Below are 18,374 nucleotides of genomic sequence, written 5' to 3' on the forward strand. Positions count from 1 at the left end.
AAAGAAAAAAATATTAGAAAGGATCTTCCTGGGGCACATGGCTGACACTTTGTCACATTTGTTTATCTTGTTCCCTCCAAATAAACATTTCCTTTTCCAGGTAGACACAGCCATGGTCTTTTAGCACTTCCGTGTAGATGCATTCCCCCAAACAAGGGGATCTTCCTCTGTAACCGTGATAAGATGAACAATGTCCATCAACTTCTCATGGACAAAACGTTCACAGCTAAGTCGCAGACCTTACTCAGATTCCTTCAACTGTGTCAATCAAATGCGCAGAGGAAAAGCATTTGGTTGTGAAGTCCTGAAAGTAATTCATGGCCTGGAACAACCTCTCCACCTTTAGTTCTTTTTTTTTTTTTTTTTGTTTTTGTTTTTTTTTGTTTTTTGTTTTTTGTTTTTTGTTTTTCGAGACAGGGTTTCTCTGTGGTTTTGGAGCCTGTCCTGGAACTAGCTCTTGTAGACCAGGCTGGTCTCGAACTCACAGAGATCCGCCTGCCTCTGCCTCCCAAGTGCTGGGATTAAAGGCGTGCGCCACCACCGCCCGGCTTCCACCTTTAGTTCTTGTTAGCACATTTTGATTATTCTTTTAAAAACTCTGACAGGTCAATTATTCTGTTGCAAGTCTTTCAATTTCAGGTTGGTTTTCAATTTGAATCTTCATTACATTCAGGGTTTGCGTTCTGGCGGGTAGGAGTAGAGCGGAAGTCACATTGTCTCTTTGCAGTACATGGTGTCAGGAAATTTGAAGTGTGTTCTGTCTGTGGTGATGCTGATCTCAACCCCCTGGGTTAGCTGTTGTCTGTGAAGTCTAGTCAACTTTCTCCCCATTTTAAAAATATGTTAATATTATTAGTACATTATTATTATTATTATTATTATTATTATTATTATTATTGTGTGTTTGAAAGTGTGTGTGAAGGTCGGAGGAAAACTTGTTGGAATTGGTTCTCCTTTTCTACCATGTGTGGCCTGGAGATTGAATTCAGGCTGTCTTTACCTGATGAACCATCTTTTATATTACTAAGTTTAAAAAAATATTCTGAGATATTTTCTTTAAAGTTTTAAGTTTTTATTTATTTATTTCCAAAAAAATTTAGTGTGTATTTTGCCTGCATGTGTATGTGTGCATCACGGTAGTGTGTTGGGTCCCCAAGGAGATCAGAACTCCAGGAACTGAGGTTACAGGTGGTAGTGAGTCACTGAATGGGTGCTAGGAACCAAACCCAGATCCTTTGCAATAGCAACAGTTGCCCTTAACTCTGAGCCATCTCTTCAGTCCCTGAGATCTTTTCTTACTTTACAAGTCTGGTTCTGTGACCTTCAGTCCGTTTGCAGTGCTGTCTAACCATTCACACAGCTGTATATGCGCGTCCCCATCCTCTGCCCACAGAGACTTTTCCAAGCCCATTTTCTTCAGTGTTCCTGAGAGAGCAGGCCAAAGCCTTCCTCCCTGCCACCTTCCTGTAACTGTCTTATTCTGTTCCTGGGACTGGAGACAGAATCCAGAGCCTCTTGTGTACCGGACAAGTGCTCTACCTCTGAGTTACATCCGCAGCTGCTACTGGTTCTGTTGTTGCTCCTGGAGATCCCAGAAGGGCTCTTCCCCCTCACGGACACAGAGATACGATGGAGGTCGGTGTTGTGAAGTTCTTCCTATTTTTATTTCAAACTGTGTGTGCTTACTCCTCTTGAACGGAACCTGTCCACAGTAGACAGGGCAGAAAAATGAGGAAGATGTCTTAAACTTCTGGGCCCTATTTGAATAATATTTTGTTTACACCCCAAATTTTCTCTTCTTCCTACAATGTCTATGCTATGTGTCTTTTCTTTAGGCATGTGGACATCACTGGGAACCAGCAGCGGAAAGCTGCAATTCCACTTTTCTTTTCTTTTCTTCTTCTTTTTTTTTTCTGAGACAGGGTTTCTCTGTAGCTTTGGAGCCAGTCCTGGAACTCATTCTGTAGACCAGGCTGGCCTCGAACTCACAGAGATGCACCTGTGTCTGCCTCCTGAGCAATTTCACTTTTTCCTCTATGTGATTTTTGGCTATGTCAATACTTCATGAAAACAGAATCTTATGATATTTGTCTTCTTGTGACACTTTGGCTTCATGTAGCTTATTGTTCTGGTTTCATCTATAAAATTATCACTGGAAAAATGTGATATTTTTGTGTACAGGTATTTTGGTCACATGTGTGTTCATGTGTGCTGTGATCTTGAAGGCCAGAAGAGAGCACTGGATCCCTAAGGACTGGAGTTACAGTGTATCGTGAACTGCCATGTGAGTGCTGGGAATCAAACACACATCCTCTTTAAGAGTGCCAAGTGCTCTTACCCACGGAACCATCTCTCCAACCCCAAAACACATCTCTTTTGGGGACAGTGCTCAGGCTGCAGCCTATGGCCTCTCAAGGGTTGGGATTATAGGTGCCTTACCAACATCATGAATGATGAGTCTACAGGCATTGCTCAGATATCTGATTGTTATGTGTCAGAATTGTTCTCCTTCTTTCAGAAAAAATGTTAAACCTGAGAATCATGAGGAGAAAGACCAAGTCCACGTTTGTCCAACTAGAGCAAGCTGTATTTTGGGGGTGCTCCTGGAATTGGCTAACTTGTGATCTCACCCTAAGTCAGAATTTGAGGGAACAGCCCCTGTTGGCTTTTTGAGGTCATTTTTTTATAGGAGAAATAACAAGGGTAAAAGTATTCATCATGTGAATGGGGTCATAAATTTAGTGTAAGTTCAAAAATGTGTTGACATGAGTTCTAAAAAACAGGAACTTATTCTTCATTACAAATAGAAACCTTAACTTGCAATTCTTTCTTCCTTCCTTCCTTCCTTCCTTCCTTCCTTCCTTCCTTCCTTCCTTCCTTCTTTTCTTTCTTTTCGGGTTTAGATCTGGCTGTCCTGGAACTCACTCTGTAGATGAGGCTGCCTTGAACTCACAGAGATCTGCCTGCCTCTGCCTCTCGACTGCTGGGATTAAAGGTGTGTGCCACCACTGCCCAGCTAGGAATTTATTCTTAATTCTTTTAACTGAAAACCGAACCCTTAACCTATCAGGGAACGTTTCCTGTTTTGGGCTCACAGTATATATACTTTCTATCATACATAATCACATTTTGCTTATCTGCCTATATGTTTGTGGACACCTGGCTCCTTCCACACTTGACTATTGTGAATGAGGTTGCTATGAATATGGAAATACAAACATCTCATTTAGACCCTACTTTCAATTTTGGGGGGTTTATGCTGTTTATTATTATTATTATTATTATTATTATTATTATTATTATTATTATTATTATTATCATTTGTTTTTTTGAGACAGAGTTTCTCTGTGTAGTTTTGGAGCCTGTCCTGGAACTGGCTCTTGTAGACCAGGCTGGCTTCGAACTTACAGAGATCCACCTGTCTGTCTCCCTGTTGGGATTAAAGGCGTGCACCATCACCGCCTGGCTTCTCTATTTCTTTGTCATTCACCATCCAGCAAAAGGCGAGGACAACCTGACTTCCCGCACGGAAATCACACTTCATGGCCAACCCTCTCTTTTAGTCAGACTGGCGCTATTCTCCAAGGGTGTACACTGGCGCTCAACAGGAGAGCCAGGCACGTCTCAAACTACACATCCCAGAACCCTCCCAGGACAACGTCATCAGAAAGTGCCGCGCGCCTCTCAGGCTGCAGGTTCCCGAAAGCCGGCTGTGGCGGCTGCAACATGGCGGACGTGCTGAGCGTTGGGGTGAACCTGGAGGCGTTTTCACAGGCCATCAATGCCATCCAGGCGTTACGCTCCAGCGTGAGTAGGGTGTTCGACTGCCTTAAGGATGGCATGCGCAACAAGGAGACACTGGAGGGCCGCGAGAAGGCCTTCATCGCGCACTTCCAGGACAACTTGCATTCGGTCAACCGGGACCTCAAGTAGGTACTGGCTGAAGGAATCCGGGTCGAGGACCCTCCTGGCACCTATCCCGCCGGGATCCCAAGTCAGTCTTTCCAGACACGGGCTGCTCTTCACTGTCGTGTTTCCACTGTCTATTTCGCTTGTCCCCAGGTCCCTACCAGCCTCTCAGGGACTCCTTGTCCCTCGTCCCGTTACCTAGTATTCGTTCTGTTGGCCATTTGATTCTGGTTGTCTTCTGCGGTCCTCGGTCTCCTCTGTGGCGGTCGCATTCTGACGAGGAAACGTGCTCTTTGCAGGAACGTCCACTTCACTGATCTTACCAGTTTTCTTACCTGTAGGCCCCTGGGCACCATCACATCTGGCCAGACTACCCGTTAACGCTGTTGCTGGCTCAGTTTAGTACCGGTCGGTTCGACGAGCTCCAATTCCCGTCCTCAGCGCCGGAATTTATCGGTTCCACCTCACCACACTCTCGAACACTACCCCCGTTACCTTTTTTTTTTTGCCTCTTTCCATTTCTCCTCAGCCCTTCACCTTCATTCCTTTTGTTCAGCTCCTTCTTAACGGAGACCTAATCTCACATCTATCAACTAGGCAAATTCCTCATGCCTATCCTATTTTTTTTTCTTTTTTTGGTTTTTTGAGACAGGGTTTCTCTGTGGTTTTGGAGCCTGTCCTGGAACTAGCTCTTGTAGACCAGGCTGGTCTCGAACTCACAGAGATCCGCCTGCCTCTGCCTCCCAAGTGCTGGGATTAAAGGCGTGCGCACCACCGCCCGGCATGTCCTATTTTTAAGGAGGAAGGCTTTATCTAGGTTCACAGTTTCAGAGGACTCAGCCTACTGCAGTGGAAAAGGCTTAGGGGCATCTTAGCCCCTAATAATTCTTAATTTGTGGTCCTGGGGATTGATTACATATTTACTTTTGTTCTTATAAGACCCCTTCTTTTACTTCATTAGTGTGTTAAGAATTAACTGATCCGGGTGGTGGTGGCACACGCCTTTAAACCCTGCACTTGAGAGGCAGAGGCAGGCAGATCTCTGTGAGTTCGAGGCCAGCCTGGTCTACAGAAACAGTTCCAAGGCAGCCAGGGATACACAGAGAAAATTAACTGAGAGACATTTGTCAGATACCTGGCCCATAATAACCCCACCCCACCCCAGACAGGATTTTTTTTTGTATATCCTTGGCTATCATATCCTCAAACTGCATCGTAGACCAGAACTCAGAGATCCACCTGCCTCTGCCTCCTGAGTGCTGGGATTAAAGGTGTGCGCAACCACGCCCAGTTTAGTAGGTATTTCTTGTTTGCCTGAACTTGTATTCTTGTCTTGTCTTAGAAGGTTAGAATTTAAAGACTTCGACCTTCTATTTCTGAAATTGGCCTTAACAGGAGCAGCATTTGGTGAGCTAATCACTTAGAGTCTCTGGACAGATTGGGATTCCTTTCTCCCATCCCATGTTTCTCCACAGTGCCTGCTTCCAACCCAGGTTCTTGCACATGACAGGCAAGTTCTTCACTACTCAGCTAAGCCCCAGGACTCCCCACATTCCCCAGTTTGGTCTGGCAGGATGGAGGAGGAAGTGGTAATGAAATAATGGGTACCTTTCCTCCCTATAACCCATATCCCTCCTTAGATTGCACATGTACACATTTTTGACTGCAGTGTCAGCAACAGGTAATTCCTGCCCTGCTTGAGGGTGACACCCCACCCCCATCACCATCACACACACTTCCATTTCCCTTTCCCCCTCTGGCTTTCTAGTGGGGGATTTCTGGTGGGTGGCTTTCTAGTGCTTTTCACTGTAGAAACATTAGCCATGTTGACAAGAAGATGGTGGCTGATTAGTCTAGATTGGGTGTGGCATGGGAGTGGTTGACAGAGGCTTGTTGGCAGCTGGGCCACGTCCTCAGAATCCACTCATGGAGTGTGTGGTTTCCCTGTTAGCTCACTTTCCCAGGCTTCTCCCTAGTTCCCCTGCTAGACTGAAGTGCATTTGTTTGACACAGCCCCTCGATGGTGTCTTCCCGTTCCCTTTGTTTACTTTATCTCTTCTTTGTTTTGCTAAAGCTTTGCCATCTGTGAAGCTTCGTGCACAAATCTATCCCAACGTGAATGATAAATAATCATGATTTATTCAGGTACTTGCTGCTCTGCCAAATGGAGTGATCAGCACATGGGTCTGGAAATCCTGAATGAGAGGTAGTTTTATGTCATAGAGCAAGGTCCCAGACCATCTCCTCCCCTCTCTACATGGATCTGAGTTGTTAAATCCTAACTTCTGGGAAACTTTCCATTTCTCTGTCCCCTTAAATTGGTTTTCCCTTTGGAATGGCATGAGACACCTATATTTGGTTTTGTTTTGTTTGTCTCACTGTGTAGCCCTGATTGGTCTAGAACTTGCTGTGTAGACCAGGCTGGTCTCAAATTATCATAAATCCACCTGCCTCTGCCTCCCCAGTGCTGGGATTAAAGGGCTGGGTCACCGTGGCTGGTTTCCACTGTATGTTTGAAACGACAGCTCTCAGGCATTCTCTTGTTAGTCTCTAGTCTTTTTCTTTCTTTTTTTTTTTAATTTTATTTTATTCTTTTTTAATTAAAATTTCCGCCTCCTCCCCGTTTCCCATTTCCCTCCCCCTCCTCCCACATATTGCCCCCTATCCCCACTCCTCTTCTCCTCCCCCCACTCCATTCCCCCTCCCTCTAGAAAAATATGGAACGCTTCACGAATTTGCGTGTCATCTTTGCGCAGGGGACATGCTAATCTTCTCTGTATCGTTCCAATTTTAGTATATGTGCTGCTGAAGCGAGCACTCTAGTCTTTTTCTAAAGCTCTTAAGAGACGTGTGGTGGCACCCAGCCTTGAACAGTGTGCTCGACTCTGATGGAATGAAGTGGACTCGGGTTTATGTTGTGTCTCTTTTTACTTTTAGTGAACTGGAACGTCTGAGCAATCTGGTAGGCAAGCCATCCGAGAACCACCCTCTTCACAACAGCGGCTTGTTAAGCCTGGATCCTGTGCAGGACAAAACTCCACTTTATAGCCAACTTCTGCAAGCCTACAAATGGTCCAATAAGGTAAGGGGCCGTAGATGGAGCCAATAGAGCGAAACCCAGTGTTTCTCCCAGAAATGCCGAGCTTGAAAGCAAGTTCTCTTTGGCATTTCGGAATCTGCATGAGCTATAGAGTTGGGATTTTAGGGTTTTCTATAAGTGCTATTTCATCCCTTTGAAGCCTTTGGAGTTGATAATGATGTTCCTGTAATTACATTTGGAAAGGGTTCCTAGATCAGAGATACTTAGCCTGGAGATTGGTGTGGAGAACAGATTATGGAACCCTGGATGGTCCATGTAGTGTGGTGTGCTGTGGTGTGTTACATACAGTGTGTTGTGTTGGTACAGGAGGTGTGCTGTGGTGTGTGCCTGAGGAAGGTGCATCTGTCCTAGCTTTCTTCAGTTTACCAGGAGGCCTTGACTGTTAGAAGCTGAAAGACTGGCGATGGGAGGGCTTAGCTGCCCACATTTGTGCAGCCTCGCATTGTCTTTTCTGTCACGATGGAAGACTGTCCGGAGAGTGCTGTCGGTTAGAGGATGCTCACAGTCTCCTGCACGCATCTGAACGTGTGCTACAGTGTGACTGTTGTCATGTGGTTGAGTGGGCAGGCTCATGGCGTGCTTCTCCAGAAAGCCGGAAGAGGAGAACTCAACATTTGTTTAGAATAACAGGAACCACTGGGGTTACAAACCCTAAGCAGTTTGCTGGCCTGTGAGTTTCTTTTGTGTGTTTGCTGTGTGTGGTGTGTTTTCCTGCTGACAAGAAACTGGCGCATACTTGAGGGACAAGTTTGGAGACCTGTTGATTGTGAGTGGTTCTGCTCCTCCAGGTCCACCCTTCGCCCTTCCTCTCCTGTGCGTTCCCTGTGCCTGGGAGACAGATGAACCTTGATATTCTTTCTGCTGTGTGATTTTTTTTTTTCCTGGTGGGCTTATTTTAGTGTTTTCTTTGGAGTGAGCTGGAGATTCAGGAAGATGATTCTCTCTGGGGACTGAAAGAATTTTGACTCTGAATATATTGATTTGGCTTTTAAGACCTTTCCCCCAAATTCTGTGGTGCCAGGTGTAGAAACCCACCCTGATCAAAAATGATCAGTAAAATAAATGGTCAGGGAACTAACTCCTTTTCGAAGCTGAGCTCTTGAAGGTTAACGTGTGCATGGCTGTGCCACTTAGGTGCTGCTTAGGGCTTGCTGGCTTTTGTTGCTCTGAGACTCTCCTAGTGGAGGAAGGATTGTCTAACAGCTGCAGAGTTCTGCATCCTTATGCCCAGAGAGCTCCCAGTGACTGCTAGGCCCTGTGCGGTGGGTGCCTTGGAGAGGGTTAATTGGATCAGTGAGCGGGAGTCTCAGCTTGGCTCATTGGGGTGATTTTCCTTGGTGTTGGAGAGGGCCATTTCCTAAAAGAAGAGTGTGCTAGTCTGTTCTCATTACTGTAAGGAAGTACCTGAGGTGGAGTAACTTTATAGAGGAGAGACGGTTGTTTAGGCCTTGGTTTTAGAGATGCCAGGTCAGGTGCTGCCTTGGCTTGATTCTGAAGAGGATTACATGGCAGAGAGTATCATAGCAGTAAGTGAACATGTAGGAGGGACAGAGCTCATTGCCAGACAGGAGGTCAGAGAGGCTGCTGTCCCGTCCCCAGTTGACCTTAGGATAAGGACCTCTTAATAGGTTCCACCTCTTGGTTTTTCCATGCAGGGTCTCTTTGTAACTTTGGAGCCTGTTCTGGAACTAGCTCTTGTAGACCAGACTGGCTTTGAACTCACAGAGATCCGTCTGCCTCTGAGTGCTGGGATTAAAGGCGTGTGCCACCACTGCCCGGCAGGTTCCACCACTTAACAGATTATCACTATGCTGAGGACGAACCCTCTCACAGTTACTTAAACACACCCACCCAGAGCAGAAGGCACCAGTCAGAAACAGTGGCAGTTGCTGGGGCCAGAGCCCCTTGTTTTCTGGTCTGCCCTGTGGAAGCTTTCTGTTTTTCCTGGGGGGTGTGCCTGGTGAGTGGGTGGAAGCCGGTCAGCAGATGCGTGGCTGGACTCGACTCCTAGAAAATCCAGTGTTTGGATGAGGAGGTCCTATTGCTGGGTTACATGGGCGGAGAGCCCGAGCAATGAGAGCTTTTTAGTGGGATCCTTTGGGCTGGGTGACAGAGATGCCTAGTCTTTCATTGAGGTGATGGCAACTTATGTTTGAACAATGCTACTTTCATAAGTTAAGGAATCAGATTGGCTATGAAAACAAGTCCTGGCCCTTGCCTTTGTCCTAAGGAGGGGAAAAATTTTATTAAGGAAATAAATATGTGTGTTTGGAATCCTTGCCTCATGATGCTACAGGTTAAAATCTTATGGAAGCTTGTCATAGATTAAATCCTAGTCGCTTTTGGAGAGCTTTGGAGGCTTTAGGCGTGGCCCTGGCGTGCAGTGATGTGGTGATAGGCTTATAAAGCCACAGTGTCCTCACTGGTCCCTGTGTCACCAGCAGAAGAGTTCAACTTCCTGTGTTAGAGCCAAGCAAATTGAAGCCCCTGGAACTGGCCTTGTCATAGCTCCCAGCTGGACTACAGTTTGAGTTTGGTTGTTGTTTGTTTTCCCCTGAAACTTGATGGTTAAGTTTTCAGCTTAGAAAATATTTCTCCCCTTTGGCCACATCTTAGAAATTCATGTGATATTTTATTCATACTTTTTTTTTTTTTAAAATCCATTTAGTGTGCGTGCATTTCCATGGTTTATCAAAAGGCAGGGAATACATAGTATGTGGGTTTTCAAACTTTCTTCCAGGGCAGACATTACTAATCAACTGTTGCATTCTTTGCTGCTCAAGCTGTTTGTGGATTGGCTCTGAACTGTACAGATGCTCTGTGGCTAGGCTGCAGGAGACTTGACTTCTGTAGCAGGACATGACTCAGGGAAAGATTTAGGATTCTGAGAGCCATAAAACCAGAAAAGGATGAAGAAAGCCAGGGTGAGGGTACCTTATGTATAGTTTTCCCAGAAACTAAAGAAATAGCCTTAGGAAAGAAACCAGCATTCTCATTTTCAGCTGTTGACATGCAAGAGGCCAATCATTAATTATGTGTTTTTCTTGCTTCAGTAAATGAGAAGAGATTTTAATTGCTAAAGCCTTCACCATTCATCATTTTATCCAAGGAATTTAAAGCAGTGTGTGCAGTAATGTGTGAAGGGAGGTGGGTATCTTGCCCATGTCAGCTTTCTGTGTTGTGCTGAGAATGGAAGGGCACGGGAAAAGGCTTGGACACCACCCATTATGTGGTGGGCTTCCTGTGCTGGTGGCCATAGAAAGGTCTCATGCATGTCAATCGCTACTCATTTTCTTTGGAGGAATTTTCCTAATTTTTGTAAAGTCAGTTGGAATATTAATTACATGGTAGTTGGCATAATTGTTAGAATAACACATTCAAAGATTAATCTAATTTACGGAAATGGTGTCAAATCGCTGTGAGCAGCACTTTCCCCATGCTGATTCAAGGAAAGAGCTGAGCTTCTGACTCCGAAGCACCTATAGGTAATTGTTCAGCAGAAGGGTGACAAGCTTTCTCCACTTGGGCAGAAAATAATTGGCATCAGCACTGTCCCTGCTGTAGTCAGTGTAGACTTTGTCATTTGTCATGCTCAGACATGAGAGACTGAACTTGTCCTGAAGGTCCCTTTCTGAGGATTCCAGCCTCCTGTCACCAGCCTTTTAATTTCAGGCATTGATGGTTTTCACTTGTTTGTGGCAGAGGCTGCTTTGTGTAAAACCCTCTGTGGTCCCAGTGGGTGTTTGATCCTAGCAACTCCTGTGCCTGAAGTTAGAAGGTTCACAGATGCTTAAGTCCCTCACATAAAATGATGCCGTATTTGCATTTAACTGTATACATTGCCTTTTCTTTCTTTCTGTGCTTTTGGAGATGGGTTCTTGCTGTGTTGCTGAGGCATCTGCCAAGTGATCCTTCTCCCTCAGCCTCCTGAGTAGCTGGGATGTAAACATGCACTACCATGCCCACCTTCTCTCGTGTGCATCACATGGTCACTGGGTGACATGATACCCAGTACCATGCGGTTGCTGTGTGGATGGCTGCTGCACGGTCTTGCCCAGACAGTAATGACAAGGAATAGCCTGTAGACGTTAAGTATAAGAGCAGTATTTTCCACTAGGAGTTGGTTGAGCCTGCAGATTCACCAACAAGAACTAGGGGAGGGCTCACAGCATCCGCATATAAGAACCCACCATGATTTTGCTTTTCCTTGGTGATACTGGGAGTAGCAAAGACTCCAACTACTTGATTTGGGAAAGACCAACAGAGCAAGATGCTGTTGCTGCCTCCCTCTCTCCTCCCCTCTTCATCCTACTTTTCTAACATCTTTAATGTTTGTTTGTTTATTTTTGGTTTTCTTGGTGTAATAGTCCTGGCTGTCCTGGAACTCACTTTGAACACTAATCTGGCCTCGAACTCAGAGATCCTCTGCCTTCCCAGTGCTGGAATTAAAGGTGTTTTACTGCCACATCTGATTCAATGTTCTATTTGTTGTTTGTTTGTTCGCTTTTTGTTTTTTGAGACAGGGTTTCTCTTGTGTATCCCTAGCTGTAGAACTCACTCTATAGACCAGGCTGGCCTCAAACTCAGAGATCCGCCTACCTCTGCCTCCCAAGAGCTGGGATTAAAGGTGTGTGCCACCGCCGCTTGGCCTAATGTTTTATTTTTTTTATTTATTTATTTTTTTTCTTTTTCGAGACAGGGTTTCTCTGTGGTTTTGGAGCCTGTCCTGGAACTAACTCTTGTAGACCAGGCTGGTCTCTAACTCACAGAGATCCGCCTGCCTCTGCCTCCCAAGTGCTGGGATTAAAGGCGTGCGCCACCACTGCTAATGTTTTATTTTTAAAAGAAGAGTTTTAGGCTTGATGCAGTGGTGCACACCTTTAATCCCAGCATTTGAGAGGCAGATGCAGCTGAGGTCAGAAAAGGCTTTATTCTGCTTAGCTCACCTGTCTCTGAGGAGAGTTGAGGCAGGAACTTGAAGGCAGACCTGCTTACTATTCCACGCAGCAATTTCTCTGACCAAGGAACTCACCTCATAGCCAACAAAGTACAGCAGGAACCATGAAGGATGTTGCTTCTGGCTGACTCCCATCCTAGCTTGTACTCAGCTAGCTTCCTTATATAATTCAGGATCACCTAGCTAGGGCTTGTGCTACCACAGTGGATGGGGCCTTCTTATGTGGGGGGTCCCTGCAAGCATCAATGCTAGCAGGGAAATGAACAATGAGAGGCAAGAAGGGAAACTTGGCTCAGCCTGGCTTAGTTGGTACTAGTTCAAACTTCTAAGAGAGTCTGACATGGTACAATTTTGGAAAAAAGGCTTCCTGGTATAATATAATCCCTTATGCACAAGGAGGCATAATTACATTGAAATTCAAAGTACATGTGACTATGAAGATGGGTTCTATAGCTTAAGGGCCTAGGGTCTCTGTGGTCTCTACAGCATAGAGGTCAGCAGGCTATAAAGGACCTGTGACATCTTCCCTAAGGATGAGTTCTGTTGACTGATAAATCTAAAAATAAAGGTCTAAGGAGGGAGTTCTGTTGGCTGATAAAGCTAAAAATAAAAGTCTAAGGAGGGAGGAGCTGGTATAAACATTCTGAGGTTTTGTGTCTGGTCTGGTGCTACAGATAGCAAAGATCATGTGGTCATTAACAATATCCACGCCTAACCTAACCTTCTGTGTGGAAAGTGGGTATTCATTTTTTCCTTTGGGGAAGACAACCCTATGTGATTAATATTCCTGGTTTCCATAGCTATCTGTGGGTGCAAGGACCTTTGTGCTCTCAATACTCCTACAATCAAGACTGTCCCCTTCAGACCTTCCCATAGACTGGTCTGATCTGGACAAGTCCTCAGTTGAGACTCAACACTGCTACATCAGTTAACAATCAAGACTGTCCCCTACAGACCTTCCCATAGACCGGTCTGATCTGGACAATTCCTTAGTTGAGACTCCCCTTTCAGATGACTCTTAAGTTATGGAAATTGTTGAGTAATTAGGACACTGGTACAAACAGGTCCTTGTGCTTGCCTGACAGACACTTTACTGACTGAGCCATTTTCCTATCACTACCTATCAATAATTGCTGTTCTAGTGTCTTCCTTGCCAATAGACCTGGCCCAGACTATTTTCTGTGCATATCTGACATGTTTAAGGGCACAAGTTCACACAGGTGATGATGGGATAACAGTTACCTAAATAGTTGTTATTATGGTACCTGGTACTATTCTGGGAAAGGTGTTAGGTACCAATATTACAGGTGCTTTCTCCCAAACCTGGCCTCATGGCACCTACTGTCACACGCCCACCTGCTGGCAGAGTGGAACGACTGGTATTGACTGTCTAGTTAGCCTCGGACCTGCACCTCCCCATAGGAGGGGTCATGGGAGGCATCATAGACTGCATAGCAACACCACTGAACAGGAAACCGACATCCAAGCACCCTGCTGACCCTCCACATGTCCTGAGGCTTGGACCTGTGCAGGCCTGGATGTAGGTTTTAGAGTCAGGCTGCCTTGATTCTGATCCAGCTTCTGTGCTCCCCTAGTGCTTTGGCTAAGTGGTAAACTTCCTGAGTGGGGGTGTCCTGACTGAAATGAGGCTAGAACTAGGGTTTGTATCGTAGTGTTGGTGAAGTAGAGATAATGTCTTTAAAATGCATTAACTATTGATGCTGGCATGTAGCTCAGTAGTAGATCGTCCAACTGTTTTAGCATATAAGAGGTCCTGGCTTTCATCTTCAGATGGCAAAATAAAAGCCAAAACTGTCTTTAGCTAACTTCCACATAGTAAGTGTTGAATGAATGGTGACTGTGCACAGCACATGGTCGTGTGCACATGCATGTGCATCTGGGGTGTACAGTTGTGTGGCTGTGTGCTTACACATGTGAGCTCAGGGCCTGAGCACCTTAGTTCACAGTCCTTTACCTCAGAGTGTGAGACTAACCTTCCTGGTTTTCTCCTTAGCTTTCTAAGGTGGGCATGTTTCAGAGAGATGATTAGGAAGGAGGTCTGAGTGATAAGGTAGGGCTGATGGTACTGAATTCATAAGCAGCAATGAGGAGAGACTCTCAGGGTGCTCTGGCCTCCCTGTTCCTGTCATTGTCACCAGATCTCCCACCATTATGTTTGTATGGTCTCGGAAGGTCTTCAAAGTACCTGAGCAAGAGAAGCAACTCATCACACATGAGTGTAAGTTAGTATGAGGGTCAGGACTTTCCTTCTAAAACCTGGGGTGTGGAGTGAGGCATTGGGAGTTTGGTGAAGGGTTGTTAATTGTGAGGCGTACTGGTATGGAGAGCTTCCTTAGAAGAAGCCACAGAGAGGGATGAGAAGGCCACAGAGGAGATTTTCTTTCTGAGCCCAGTCGAGCAGACCCCAGTGTCCAAACCATAGAAGATTCACCTGGAGGTTCAGAAAGACCTCTTGTCATGGAGTTTAGAATTGTGATTGCTCCCCTGGTCCTCTGCTGCAGGGGATGCTGTGTACTGCTGTAGGAACAGGTTGAACACAAAGACCAATTTGGAAAGAAGCATTTGGATTATTCCCAGTTAGTCACTGGCATTATGATCAAGTGAGTTTTGTGCCCTTCTGGGCAGCTACTGGTTCAGAGTTGTCACCAGGGTAGGGTAACCCATTGTGGTGACTAGATGGTGAGCGGTCCTATGGCTCCTGTGCCATCTGATGCCGGTGGGCTTCCATGGGCTGACTGAAGGGTTGGGCTGGTTGTGCTTTGGAAGTCCCTTTCTGCTCTGACCCTGAAAAGCCCAGTGGCAATATTGATGCCTGCCTGTGTGTAGGGCGGAACGCTTCCTGGGGCTGGAGAGGACTGCCGTCCATGCTCCAAGCAAGTGGCAGAGCAAGGCAGCCTTGAGGGCTTGTGGAAAATTACCTCTCAAAGCTTCTCCAGAGCCTTGGCTCTTGCAGTGCGCCCGTATAAATGCTAATGAGAGTCAGGTGATGCCCCATAACGGAAATGGTTTCTAGCCCAAGGCTTCAGGCCAGTCCACATCTCAATGTTCTTATTAGTTGTGGTTTGTGAAAATGGTCACCTTATTGTTTCTGTGACCCAGAGCTGGCCTATCCGTGGGCAGCTGCAGCTCTGTAACAGACCTGTGGCTTTCTTTTCTTTACTCCCGCTCCGCACTTTTGTTTCTGCAGTGCTAGGGATGGAACGTGGGGCTGCATGCACACTCTGCAAGCACTCTGCCCTGAGCTGTACTCCCAGCTCTGCTAGCCTTTGCAGGTCTGAAGGGGTGTGCGGTTTATATATAGTCCAGAGCCTTTTGTAGATTGTTCCTCCCCTGCACTGTCCATGTCATTTCTCCTCAGCCTCGGTGCAGTGGGTGAGAGGGAAGCATGTCATTGTGTAGACAGGGAATTGGGGTTGTCTCTTGTTCCCCTCTCTCTTCCTGGTGGGCAGGCTGGAGCAGAGCCGTAAGATAGTGCTTCTTCTCTTTGCTCCGCTCTTTCTGGGCCATCTCATTAGCGCCGCAGTTCACGCATCACCCAAACACCGCGCCTACCTCTTCCAGCCTAGACTCCCCTGAGATCGTTCCTGTCTATCACAGTGCCCACAAGAAAGACACTTGTCCTTTGCCACTCATGGGACTCACAGACATGCAGTCCAGATGGAAAGTCTTGCTCCACTGCCAGCCCTGCTCCTCATGGTGGGACCTAGCATTATGGACAGCCCTGCATTAGCATGAGTGCCGGAGCTTTCACCACCAACAGCTCTTGTGGCCGTCTTATACCATCCTGTCCACCCTCTCCTCAGGCTGCTGCTAAGGGCCATGCTCAGCTGCTATCTCTGGCATCTCCTCTCTAGTGAACTTGTGTGCTCCAGATTTCACGGCACGGTATCTGTCACTCTCCAGTGATCCCTTGGGAATGATTCCAGCCCCATTGTTGGTATGAAAGCATTCTAGCAACAGTGTACACGAAGCTGAGTGTTACCCAGTCCAGTTTCTGAGAAATGGTCCTGGCAGTCCTGCCTGTGAGAGTCGCTGTGATGGTGACTTGAGTGTGGCACAGGTGAGTCGGCTTCCATCTGTGGTCTCCAGGTAACTCACATTACTTCCATCTGTGGTCTCCAGGTAACTCACATTACTTCCATCTGTGGTCTACAGGTAACTCACATTACTTCCCACTTGCCCTCCTCAGTCCTTTCCATCTCCTCTTCCTGCAGAAACAAAAGAAAATTTCAACATACACAGAAATAAGAATTACATAACTCTTGTCATAGCTGCAGCTGACAACTTGACATACCCGGAAGGGAAGAGGGAACTTTAATTGAAGAATTGCCTCCACCAGATTGGCCTGTGGGCATGTCTATGGTACATTTTTTTTTGGACTAATAATTGATGTAGGAGGGCCTAGCCTACTGTGGGCAGTGTCATTTCTAGGCAGGTGGGCCTGGTCTATATAAGAAAGATAGTTGAAGCTGGGCATGGTGGCTTATGCCTTTAATCCCAGCACTTGGAAGGCAGAGACAGATGGAGCTCTGAGTTCTAGGTCACCTTGGTCTGCAAAGTCAGTTCCACGACAGCCAGGCTGCATGGAGAAGTACTGTCTTTTTAAAAATAAACGAACAACAACAGCAACAACAAAGGCAATTGAGCAGGCCAGAGGGAGCAAGCCAGGAATCAGCCTTTCTCTGTGGTTTCTACTTCTGGTTCCTGCCTTGAGTTCCTGTCCCAGCTTCCCTAGATGAGGGACTTAACCTGTAAGTCAAATTAAACTTCTCCTCCTCCCCATTGCTTTTACTCGGTGTTTTAGCACAGCAGCAGAAAAGCAAACGAGGACATTTGGTAACCGAGCTTGATGATTCAGAACACATTACAGTCTTGCTTCACTCACCCTGCCCTGAACGCTTTACTTTTTGGTGAAGGGGTAGGGCTGGTCAGGTCACACTGTGGGCCTGGGCTGGCCACCGCTTCATAATTCTCCTGCCTTTGTCTTCTGGGTGTTAGCATTACTAGCGTGCACTCGCCCCCTCCCAGCAGGACCGGAGTGCTTTAAAGCAAGACCTAGACACGGTGTCATTTAGTGTATGCATTCTTCAGTGTTCTCTGGCTTCCCACTCACCGATGCTCTTTTGCTGATTTGATCTTATAGAACGAATTGCAGTCTCCCAAGGGCCTCTGCGCATGCTCTTCCATCTCCCGTCTCGTTTCTTTGTGGAGAAGTCTTGGTCACTTAGGGCTCGTCTTTCTGTTCCTTGTTTTCTGAAAGCCTGCGGTGTGTCCAGCTAGGTGTCCCATTGTCGCTTTTACCTCACTCTTCGTGCTTAACCGCCTGTCTGCCCCAAGCCTGCTCCTGCTTCGGGCAGTTACTGAAGCCTGTAGGGTCTTAGTGTACTGGGGAAGACTGATCTCCAGAGTGGTTCTGATCTTTCTGGTCTTTTGTGTTGATTTTCAGTGCCTCATGAGAACTGTGTATGGCATCTCCAACTCAGGGCAGGGCACACAATGGGATTTCAAAGAAGTTATTGCTGTTGACTTGCTCTCTGTCCTCCTCTCTGCCCTTTAGATTTTGTCTTTCCCTTGTCTTGGCCTTCTACAGATTTCCTCGTGCTCATTAGAGGACCGTGGGAGGAGATGTGGATGTGGAAACAAGCGCCTTCTCTTTCCACCTCTCTCACGGCCATCCCTGCTCTTGGGGCTCCTCGGGGCTGAGGTCAGGATTCTGCCAGACTGGGGAGATGAAGTGTGCATCTACTTTGCCTCTTGCCTGCTGCACTGTCCTTTGGCTCCAGGACTTGCTCTCGGCCTTTCTGCCAGTGTGGGCGTTCCCTTGCTGCAGTCCCTCATTTGTTTGGGAGATGCAGCTCACTGCAGTTCCTTGGGCTGGGGAGGCTTGTTGCTGGGGTTAGTTCCTGCTGGCCAGGCCTGGCCTGGGCCTCTTCTTGCTGACTTAACAGTGACTGGAGCTCCCTGATCTTTTGGCTCAACTAGCAGGTTCTGGCAAACCAGAACTTCTGTTGTCTCCCCCACCCTCAGACTTGGTTGTATAGCCACAGTTGCTCCAGCCCTATGAGCTGGAGGTGCTTTCTCAAATGGCCAGCGTTATTTGTTGCCCTCTTGAAGGCGAAGGCGTAAGTCACAAACAATCCCACACCAGTTTGGAATTATGATTAATAGAATGGTTATTTATTTAAAGGGGAAAAAACTTACAGATCACCGTCCCAGACAACAGCCCTCTGCGCAATCAGGAAAGGAGTCTAGTTGCCAGAGTGGAGCAAGAGAGCGAGGAGGGAAGTGGCCGCTTTTTTTAAAGAGAGAGACCACGCCCCAGTGGGCTGGTATCTCAGTGGTTATTGGCTGAAGGAGCAGAAGGACCTCCCGCAACACCTCCCCCTT

The 18,374-nt window shown here is 46.7% G+C and overlaps 1 protein-coding gene and 1 non-coding gene across 3 annotated transcripts in view; one reads left to right on the forward strand and one right to left on the reverse strand.

The window, feature by feature from the left end:
* The first annotated feature begins 3,706 nt into the window (after positions 1-3,706).
* The window catches only part of Med27 (mediator complex subunit 27), a 185,458-nt gene continuing 170,790 nt past the window's right edge, over positions 3,707-18,374 (forward strand). The window contains exons 1-2 of one of the 2 annotated variants that reach the window (XM_057755561.1): positions 3,707-3,933; positions 6,847-6,991. In XM_057755561.1, the coding sequence (XP_057611544.1) occupies positions 3,836-3,933; positions 6,847-6,991 (243 nt within the window). In that variant the 5' untranslated portion in view covers positions 3,707-3,835. The remainder of the gene's footprint in view (positions 3,934-6,846; positions 6,992-18,374) is intronic. The other variant, XM_057755560.1, reaches the window with a different exon arrangement.
* On the reverse strand, positions 6,621-6,727 carry LOC130864977 (U6 spliceosomal RNA). The gene has a single exon (XR_009056021.1). It is a non-coding gene; the product is annotated as a U6 spliceosomal RNA (small nuclear RNA).

Source organism: Chionomys nivalis, chromosome 22, assembly GCF_950005125.1.
Source record: "Chionomys nivalis chromosome 22, mChiNiv1.1, whole genome shotgun sequence".
NCBI classification, from domain to species: domain Eukaryota; kingdom Metazoa; phylum Chordata; class Mammalia; order Rodentia; family Cricetidae; genus Chionomys; species Chionomys nivalis.